The sequence below is a fragment of the Zingiber officinale genome, chromosome 7B, assembly GCF_018446385.1.
Source record: "Zingiber officinale cultivar Zhangliang chromosome 7B, Zo_v1.1, whole genome shotgun sequence".
In the NCBI taxonomy this organism is placed as follows: domain Eukaryota; kingdom Viridiplantae; phylum Streptophyta; class Magnoliopsida; order Zingiberales; family Zingiberaceae; genus Zingiber; species Zingiber officinale.
The window spans coordinates 70,346,537-70,356,704 of record NC_055999.1 but is presented as its reverse complement, the minus strand read 5'-3'; the positions used below and the strand labels follow the sequence as shown (position 1 = coordinate 70,356,704).

Sequence of the window (10,168 nt, the reverse complement as noted above, 5' to 3'; positions counted from 1 at the left end):
ACGAACATATAAGAATTGATTTCATATCATTCCGAGGTTTCTAGATCCATCAACTGATTTGGGTTAAAATCAGTTGATGGACTTTCAAACAGAATGAAATCGATTCAACTGATTTATTTTCCAGTCAAAATGATTTGAGGATGAGGGCAAAACAGGAAGTGGCTACGTGATTTGGTAATTTTGAAACTATGATACGCGCGTATTTGAGTATTTTGAAAATTTATCTACTGGGTTCGGTAAAAAGTTATAGTTTTTCTTTTTATAAACATGTATCAAAATCTCAGGACTAAATTTATAAAAAAAATAGTAGAGAGAGGATTTTAGAAGTGAGGTTTTTAAAAGAGAGGTTTTATGATAGTGGAGAGAAGTTTTTAAAAGAAGTAGGGTTTTTAACTTTTGATATGATAGTAATATGGTGGAGCATAAATCTCTTTAAGTGGTTTACGACTATGAATGCCCTGAATATTTAAGTAATTTTGATTATCATTGGTTATTTAAAAAAAAAAAAAAATTAGTTGACACCGAGTATTCATTAGTTATTTTAACCTACATTAATCGTTTTGGTTAGTGTTGAATAGTCGTAACGCGTTATTTACTCTTCTGCCACCGATTTGACTGTCCATCTCTTTAGACTGATCATATTGGATATTTTTTTTAGCTTTGCTTAGCTCAACGCGCTAGGATCTTTAGAAAGAGCTTCCAAACTGCATACAATACAGGAATCCTTGTTCCTATTTCACCATTTTCCCCGTTGACTTCACATTCTGAGTTCCTCGAAACTGCAAAGAGTAAACCCCATCAAAACTATTATAAATTTGCTTCTGGGATAAGTTAAGTTTAAATACACTAGAAAGCGAGATAAAAAAGGGGCTCATTCTGGCCTTTTCTCTTCATCTTCTTGTTAAATTTGCATCTGGGATTTGATCAGGGATTCATCTGGCTAAGGTATGAAGTACATCACTCAATTCATACATACTCAGTTTTGTGCAAGTGGTAAGTTTCAAAGTATATATCTAATTTGTAGGATAGAATCAACAGGTTCTTTATTTGCTGAAGAGGAAGATTGCAGTAGTATCTTGAAGATGTATTGTTGAAAGGTAAAAGTAACATTTGAATTCGTAATAATCCAAATATCCATTGGAAGTGTGGATATAACTCTCATTCCCATGCTCATACCAAACACCCCCTAACTATTTTAATCTATTTTAGATGATTGGTTTAACATATATGTTAAGCATGTAATTCAGCACTTTAGTGTGTCACTAAGTTCATTACTTTTGTATTTTCCATCATCCTAAACAAGAGGGTTTACCATAATAAAAATAAAAATTTTACAATATTTAAAACTTTTAAAAATTGAATTTCTATTTAATTTGTGTTACTTCTTCTAATTTGTGTTCATTACTTTAGTTAGATGCAACTCTGTTTAGTTTTATTACTGATTAGTATTCCTAATTGGATAAAGTATTTATATATTGCATGATTGTATTAATGGGTGATGGTTTGATGATATAAGAGGAAAGTTCCATAAAAACAACCGGACGAATTGCTCAAATACCCGTGTTACTTGGTTGTGTTATAAATACTCGAACTAAACGTATTGATGAGAGGTGAAATTTCAGCTAATGAATCTCAGTTAATTAAATCTCCTACCCCAGGTATTATTTCAAGACATTTTTGTATATTGCTATTGATTCTATGATCTCTATAGGTGAGCAGGATCTAAATCATCTAACTTCATTCTTCTTTCAAAAAAAAAAACACTTTACTGTAGGTGTCATACATCAAAATATAGAACAAGCGGGGTCATCCTTCATAGGACACAAAATTTGTCGGTGGTAGTGAATATGGCGACTATAAATGATGTGGCCACGATAGTTTCCTTGATTGGTAAAGTTATAAAGGCAGCTACTGATGCACAAATGATGAAGAGGGAATTTAAAGAGTTAGCAGACTACTTAGAATTGGTAGGAAGACAGTTGAAGATACTTGATGACAGGGTGCTTGATACTGCTGCCATGGAAGCATTTCAAAAGATGGAGGAGGTTTTGTTTCAGTGCCATGATCTCGCTGATAGTTGCCAGCAACGAAGCACTTTCTACTTAGTGTTCAATGGTAAGCGAATTCATAGTCAACTCAAAGGGGCACAGGAAACAATAGCAAAATACTTGACGCTTATTCCACTCATCCATTTCACACAAGTTTTTAGGCGGTTTAAGGTATATGCTCATCTTTTTTCATGTGCTTGGTTTGAATTTTTTATCCTCGTTCTTGATTAACGCAATCAGTTTAAACTTATTTTCTAAGAATAATACAGCGCTTTTCATCTTCGTGCAAGTTAACTGTGGTAGTTTTTCGTAAACCAGTTTAACACCTAATGTGTTTCTTCATAAAATGATGATTGAATCCCATTGGCATTGTGCAAATAAATTCAGTGGATTATATTTACTGAACTGTCAAAATGATTGTTTTAGGCTAATCATGAGTTGAAGTTCTACCATTATATCAATTTCAAAAAAAAGGTTCTACTTCTTTTCAGGATGAAGATACAAAAATAAATGTGAATTGGCACGAACATGCTAGTGATGAATCAGACATTCCAGGTTTGTGCTCGAGAAAAAACACTCACTTATTCTTATATCCATATGCTAATAGAAGCATATAGAAAGATTAAGGTTATCAACACCAAAATTAAAAATGAAAATTTCCACTATAAAAATAAATACAAGATAGATAAATCTATCCCAAGGAAAAAAAGAAATCTTATGTTTATCATTTAAATAACTTAAAAACTTTCAGTTGATACAATTTAAGCCCTTCTCTAATTGTCTCCCTTGTTCTCCGTTCAATTGTCAGCAACTACAAAAAATTTCTAATGTCCGGTCCACCCTTCATAAATTAGTTTTGTGAAATGTTATAGGACTCTCTTATGGTTTGAACCCATCAATAAGATCAGTCATGAGAAGACCACTAGCATCATGCTTCATCATAATTGCAACTGTTTTTTTATTTTTACTTCAATTGGTAGTACTTATAATTTGGAGAACAAAAATACAAGAGAGAAATGATCTTTCTTTTTCATATTTCCTAATGTGATCAATGCTTTAGAAGCTAATTAGGCATATGACTAATCAATGTTTTAATTATGCAAATATGATGGATCCATACCTAATTCAGTTATGTGAATGTGGTTTTTGTATGGAAGGTTTGGTTGCAGAAAGAATTGCCGAATTTACCAACAGTAGATTTCAAAGTGATGCTCACTTGTTCACCTATGAACAAATAATAAAAATGACACACAACTTTAAGAAGGTCATTGGCAAAGGAGGATTTGGTATAGTCTATTATGGACTTTTGGAAGATGGTACTGATGTCGCAATCAAGTTAAAGAGACACTCATCACAACAGAGTGACATGGAGTTCTTCGCCGAGGTATATAATTCATTTGACTAAACCTTCAAATTTTGAAGTGTCCTCGGCCATAGATTAATTTGTGCTTTTAAATAGAAATCTAGCAACCAAATTTGAAGATGATGGTGAAAATAAAATACACTCCGGTACGCCATTGTAATTGACCACCGGTGCTTAACTGAATTAAAGATAGAATGAACTTTGAGAAATGTATAAATATGCATCATAACATTTTGTATTGTGTTGCAGTTGAGGAGCCTAACACAAGTTCACCACAAGAATCTAATTTCTTTAATTGGCTACTGCAAGGATGGAAATAACCTTGCTATTGTCTATGAGTACATGCCTCGAGGAAACCTTCAAGACCATCTGAGAGGTTTTGCACTATGACATTTCTAAGACTGTAATTTGAATCAACAGATTGCCTAGTGTAACTAAGACTCATAGAAAGAAATGATAAGATGTGTGATGCTGATCTAGGAGTATATTTCTTGCTTAGTTGTGTATATATTGAATTTTGCAGTAAAATGATAAACATTCAAGAAAATGTTTACGTAATCATATTTGACATGTTGTTGGTTTCTTTTACTTGTTTATTGCTTAAATGCAAGATGCTTTTATTCTGCAAAATGTGAAATTCATCGTCCAACCAGAAACCGAAGCTAACTATCACATGGTAGGGTAATTTCTCAGGCTTTACCGGGATTTAACCCTTGCTCAATTCTACAAATCTGTCATGTGATAACCAACTCGTCTAATGTTCCGTCATTATTTTTCCTAAAATTAAAAGCTATTAAATGAACACCATTCTTCAATGGTTTGTAATGGCCCTAATCATTGAATGTTGCAAAGTCAGCTAGATTCTCATATTGCACAAGATTTGCGTTTGTAAGCAACATGCAACATTGAATATGTGGTTGGAGTATTATATTTCTTTTACCAAATATAGATGCATAAACTTGGGGCTTAGAAATATTTGGGCAATGACTATGATCTTTCTTATTCCTATGTTGTCTCAATCGTAGGTGAAGTTGGGTTTCCTGTGTTGACATGGGTACAGAGGCTCCAAATTGCATACCAAGCTGCACAAGGTTTTAAACTATAAAGCTTCTTGTTCTGTTACTCTATTTTGGATTTGTGCATATTTCTCTTAAGTCGACATGAATTCTCTATACTTATTTAGGATTGGACTATTTGCATACTGGATGCAACCCACCAATAGTTCATAGGGATGTGAAGAGCGCAAACATTCTCTTGGGTGCAGATTTAGAGGCTAAAATAACAGATTTTGGAATTTCCAAGACTTGGAATGAGAATGTCACTAGTGTAACCACAACAGTGGTTGGGACGCCTGGATATCTTGATCCAGAGTAAGTTCTTTTCTCCACCATACTATCTCAAGGTAGTCAAATAATGTAGAACCACATGAGACTAATAGAACACTTTATTGCATGACTACCAATTATGTTTAGTTATTATTTCTATGTTATAAATAAGAAGATGGTGTGATGTGTGGGAGGAAGTTATGAATTTATAAATAATAAAAATGTATAGTGAATTCTTCATAAGCTATTTTATTGGCACATAAATGGGCAGTGAGATCGGCAAAGTGACAACTTCGTTAACCACATATGGGCAACTTGCAAAAGAATCACATGCAAATTAATAATAAGATGTCTCGCAAATGTTCAAAAACTACATGTTCTATCTTTTTTATAACAATTATGCTGGAGATGATACATGAGAATATTTAAATAAAAACTCTGCTATCTCCCTAACACTTGGTTTGAAGCTTAATTTTTGGAATTGCAATTACTTAGTGCTACTTGTTCTTTCATTTCCATTCTTAACATCAGATAGTGTCACCACACCTCTAGTTTGCTAGGAAAAGGCAAAATAACAATAGTTTTTCTTGCTGCTTTGTTTCAATTGCGATCATAATTTCTTGTTTTAGGTATCTTTGTACTTGCCGCGTCAGTAAAGCAACTGATGTTTATAGCTTTGGGATAGTCCTTCTGGAAATGATTACTGGCCAACCTCCGATAATTTCTGGCTCAGAAGTGCAACACATTGTCGGATGGATATCACAGAGAGTTGCCGGTGAAGCACATTTTGTTGATACAAGTATGAATGAATGCTACGACACTAGCTCTGTGTGGAAGGTTCTTCAGCTAGCATTGAGTTGCACAGACTCATCAGCTAGTAAGAGACCTCAAATGGCGGAAGTAGCAATCCAACTTAAAGAGATCATTGAAATGAAGCCCTTGGATGGTGAGACTAACCAATCCAGCCTTACAGTTGAATATGGCATTATGTTTTTGGTACCTTTTTGTGAATAGATTTCTTAGAAAATAAGATGGAAATGTCATATTACCATTTTTAGTTCCATAATTTTTACAAAACATCTAGGCATCTCGGATAACCATAAAAATAATTGCCATATGATATATGAGAAATGATTTCCTGAAGAGATGATAATCTTTGCAAAGTAGGACATAAATATTTGCTGATGTATGCTACATTTGTGGTAGCAGTTGCACATAGTTAATCACAGCAATGGACAATGTTTCTTTTCACATTCTCAGTATTTGTCTACCGCTCTGTTCAGATATGGAAAATGAAGAAGTGGAAGAAGCATTTGTAACCTCAATTGCTCAAGATGATCGCCCCTTATGCGCGCATCAACTGTCGGCCAACTTGTTCACATCATGGACAGAAAATACCCCTGGTAGAAGGTTTTGGCGATGCAAAAATTGGAAAGTACGATTTTCATTTATCTTAGACCTCGCAATATACTTTTCCTGGGAATTATTTGTATGTTCCTTTTGTAGATGGCAGGCGATTGTGGTTATTTCAAATGGCATGACCCAGTGCAGGAAGGTGTCACGATAGAAAAAATGGATTTCATAATCAACCAAAGGGATGACCTCGGCGAGGAGATAAATATGATGGTTGAAGAGAGCGCAACTCTTTTGAGCAGGTTGAAAGTTTTGGAAGAAAAAATTGTTGAATGTAAAAGGACTAAACAGACACTAGAAATGAAGTTGGAGAGTATGGAAATTATAGAGGTGGATGGCCCTCTCGTTGATTCGCCCAAAATTCGGAAGCGCAAGCGCAAGGAGCTCTACGACGACTAGTCGTCAACATTCCATATTTTTCATTTCATTGGAGGAAAATGTCATACAACACATTGTAATTGCGATTCAAACCGCGGCCAAGCCTTATCCCACTAGATGGGGTTGACTATATGGATCATTTTACGTCATTGAGTTCTATCTCTTATTATATCATCATTTATATTTAAATAAATTTTATCTTATTTTATTGTTACCAACGAAGTCTTTTTGGATTTTTCTCTTTTTCGTTTAATATGTGTTTTTGTTATAGTTTTATTTCGTCTAACTGGAGCATTTATTAGTTGTTAAAGTACATGCGTGTATCATCTTAAACGTGTCTTTCAGAGTTTTTCTTCAATAGATGCAACTCCGACTTTCTTTCTAATTCTCTCATTTCTTATTCTTTCCATTCTCGTATGTCCACACATCCACCTTAACATCTTCATCTCTGTAACTCTTATCTTTTGCTAATATGCTTGAATCATAGCTTAACATTCAATTTTATATGACATAGCAGATCTAACTGATATTTGCAGAACTTTCCTTTAAGATTTAGAGGTAGGTACTTTACGGTCACATAAAACAGTCAATGCTCTCTTCCATTTCAACTATCCTGTGTATATTCTATGTAAGACATCTCTCTATCCCTTGATCGTTTTATAAAAATGATCATAAATATTTAAATCTCTTAGTTTCGGGTAACTCATCATCTTCTATCTTAATAATTATATCATTATGTCTAATATTGCTAAACTTAAATTCTATATATTTTATATTTATTCTACTAAGCCTAAAATCTTTTCCTTTTACTCATTCACGTGTTTTATCTACCAAAATAATATAATTTGCAAACAACATGCATCACGGTACTGTTTCTTGCATGTGTGTAGTGTCACGCCCCGGAGGAGTCTCTGTCCGAAGAAATTTCGGCAGCATCTCCCCTGTACGGCGGACAATCTGAAACTTTTCTACAAGCACTATACACCTCAGCCACATGCGGCTGGAATAATAACACAAATTAAAACAAACACCACGCAGTTTATAAAGATATTCAATAACAATAGGACTCTGACTCGAAATCCACCCTACTCCACTATACTCGTAAAACTCAAATCCAACGAACTCACATCTTCTGCCGTCCAGGCAGGCACGTAGTAGAATGAAATCCAATATCATATCAAAAATCCATCAAAAAGGTATCACTCCATACAATATCCATAGGAAAAATCCAAAGACAATACCAAAACAAAGTCAGATATAGAAAAAGGCCAAATAAAAACAAATAACGAACTAGTAGAGAACTGGCTCTACGTGCAGATGGGGGGCCAGTGACTGGAACTGCTCCGGACAGCCTCAACCTGAAAATATCAACAATGAAGACGGGGTGAGTCCAACACTCAGCAGGTACATAATAAAACAAATAACAGACAACACTAATCATGCGTACAGTCTCCTGAATACGAGAAGGAATAAATGCAACTGAAACGAAATCAGGAGATAACTGTGCTAACCGGAATCAAGGTACAAAGGTAACAGGTCGTCAGACCGAAGAAATCATATTCCTGTATGCATGTCAATCAAATGCATCCATACAAATGCAACATATAGGTGCAGCAATCACAACAATAAAATGCAATAAATGCATATGGTGACCGTGCACTCGGACATCACTGCTCCTGACAGTGATCGAGTGGACGGAATGTTGTCGAGTACTCCTGTCCTGCCCCAACTCATAAATGGGGAGCTCAATGCTCTCATCTCCCAGTACACAATGACGGGAGGAAAAATCTCTGCCGGCTACCACGCTGAGTCTCCCGACCAACGGAGCCAAGCAGAGTCCACCATTTGTCGGCTACCACTGCTACACTAAATGCCAACGAGGTCAAACAGAGCGCGGCTACCACGCTGAGTCCTTAGACCAACGGAGCCAAACAGCAGAACCACCACACACCTGTCTGATATACCACTAATCCATGGGTGGTGGTGTGTGCAGTACATGTAACTGGTGATGCGCTCACAATAATGGAGCAGACAACCTCACAGCATGCAATCATGCTAGATGATGCATGACTCTAAACATGGCAATATCATGAATAGCATAGCAAGATCCATACATAAATAAAAGGTGTACCACAAGTCAATGTATCAGATGGAAGGTACACAAACAGATAGGGTATCATATAAACCCTAGTTCCGGAACATGATGTATCACATGGTTTGGTCACTACCGAAAGCATGTATGGTCAGATAAATAATAACATGCAGTGCATAATAAATAAACAAACAACATGTAACAGATCATATAGTGACCAACCGAATCAAATGGAAAACACAATTCTTGCTATATGTTAAACACTTTATTATGCATATCAAAAGACAAAAGTCAAAGTACCCGCCTCCGACAAAAGAAAGGTCCAATTCCGACTCCGAGATACTCATCTCGCGTCAAAGTCCTGTATCAATACGACATACAGGTTTAGCTAATTATATACAATTTAATTAGCAAAATCGAATCCCTGAAATCTAACTTAAATACAAACCCAAATTTATAAACCTCAATTGGATTATCAATTAACTTATCCAAATGGAATACAACAAATACATTTATAAATCTAATATCAACTAATCAACTGATACTATCCATTACTGTTAATGAAATTCAATGTAGAATGGAATCACCTCTAAACTCACCTAAAAATCTGGATGTATCACTTTTAAATCCAAGGTCGAAGAATTTCCAATTGACACAGCTGAAAACCTGGCTGCTGAAAATCCAAAAACAATTAGCACATGATCCAACTACAAAAGATGGTTGCTACTGGAATTAGAACAAGTGACCTCACTGCTAGGGCACGGGTTAAAGGCTTCAGCAGTAGGGAACTAGGCCCAGGTGAGCAAGCAACGATCTAGGGTTCGGCTGGCCGGTAATAGAGCGAACGACGGCGGCACTGTGCAGAGAAACAGCGGCGGCAGTACACCCAACTAGGGCACTGTGGTCGGCTGAAAGAAAAATCATGCAGTTGAATTAGGCACAGAAAGGAACCCCAAAACTTGAGTTGCTACTGCTAACCGAAGACTTACCTAATCTTCTGAATTCCGGCAATCTAGGGCAGAGACAAAAAAAAATGGGGGTGCTGGTTCTTCCTGCCGGCAAGTTCTTGTGGCTAGCTGGTCGGCAATGTCAGTGCTAGGGTTCGGACACAGAAAGAAGAGAAACCCGGTGGCGGCGGCGGCGCTAGGCTCGGGTGCCGGCACAGAAAATCGGCCGTGAACTCACACTAGGGCAGAGGAAGAAAGGGTGATGCACGGTGATCGGCGCTAGGGCACCGGGGGGTTTGCGGCGCTGCTCCGTGCGTCACCGGCGGCTAGGGCATAGGCCGGAGTTGGCTCGGCTGAGGCTTCGCGCGGGCACAGGCACAGAGAGGAGAAAGAAATCGGCTCTGCGGCGGAAGAGCAGTGGCGTTGGGCAGAAGAAATGAAGAAGAGGAGAACCGCTGGGCCGGCGGTGAGGGCACGGAGGAGATCGGGTGTGGGGAAGAAGGGAGGCTCGGGTGCGCGAGGGAGAGGGAAAAAGGAACGGCGAAAAATATAATAAAAAGTAAAAAAGAAAAGGGAAAAGAAATTAAAAGTTTTCCTCAATA

The 10,168-nt window shown here is 36.8% G+C and overlaps 1 protein-coding gene and 1 long non-coding RNA gene across 5 annotated transcripts; one reads left to right on the top strand and one right to left on the bottom strand.

Moving 5' to 3' along the window:
- Positions 1 to 793: 793 nt before the first annotated feature.
- On the top strand, positions 794 to 6,666 carry LOC122005957 (probable LRR receptor-like protein kinase At1g51890). 4 transcript variants are annotated; one of them, XM_042561219.1, is made up of 11 exons: positions 794 to 945; positions 1,039 to 1,097; positions 1,775 to 2,219; positions 2,540 to 2,603; positions 3,206 to 3,432; positions 3,661 to 3,787; positions 4,437 to 4,502; positions 4,595 to 4,781; positions 5,366 to 5,682; positions 6,020 to 6,171; positions 6,243 to 6,666. In XM_042561219.1, exons 3-11 carry the CDS (start codon positions 1,848 to 1,850, stop codon positions 6,546 to 6,548), a joined length of 1,818 nt encoding a protein of 605 aa, XP_042417153.1. In that variant the 5' UTR covers positions 794 to 945; positions 1,039 to 1,097; positions 1,775 to 1,847; the 3' UTR covers positions 6,549 to 6,666. The 4 variants fall into 4 exon arrangements, with proteins under 4 accessions (XP_042417153.1, XP_042417156.1, XP_042417155.1 ...); XM_042561221.1 differs by having other exon boundaries at positions 801 to 945; positions 1,030 to 1,097; XM_042561220.1 differs by having other exon boundaries at positions 801 to 945; positions 1,025 to 1,097.
- Positions 6,667 to 9,217: 2,551 nt separating this feature from the next.
- LOC122003868 lies at positions 9,218 to 9,747 on the bottom strand. Its single transcript, XR_006118132.1, has 3 exons — positions 9,609 to 9,747; positions 9,366 to 9,527; positions 9,218 to 9,289 (listed from the first exon to the last, which is right to left on the bottom strand). It is a non-coding gene; the product is annotated as an uncharacterized LOC122003868 (long non-coding RNA).
- Positions 9,748 to 10,168: the final 421 nt, after the last annotated feature.

Excerpts from the sequence above, each read along its gene's own strand:
- LOC122005957 (XM_042561219.1), top strand. The coding sequence starts at position 1,848 with ATGGCGACTATAAATGATGTGGCCACGATAGTTTCCTTGATTGGTAAA. Across the intron at positions 2,220-2,539 it reads AAGTTTTTAGGCGGTTTAAG|GATGAAGATACAAAAATAAA; the intron begins GTATATGCTCAT and ends ACTTCTTTTCAG. Across the intron at positions 5,683-6,019 it reads TGAAATGAAGCCCTTGGATG|ATATGGAAAATGAAGAAGTG; the intron begins GTGAGACTAACC and ends CGCTCTGTTCAG.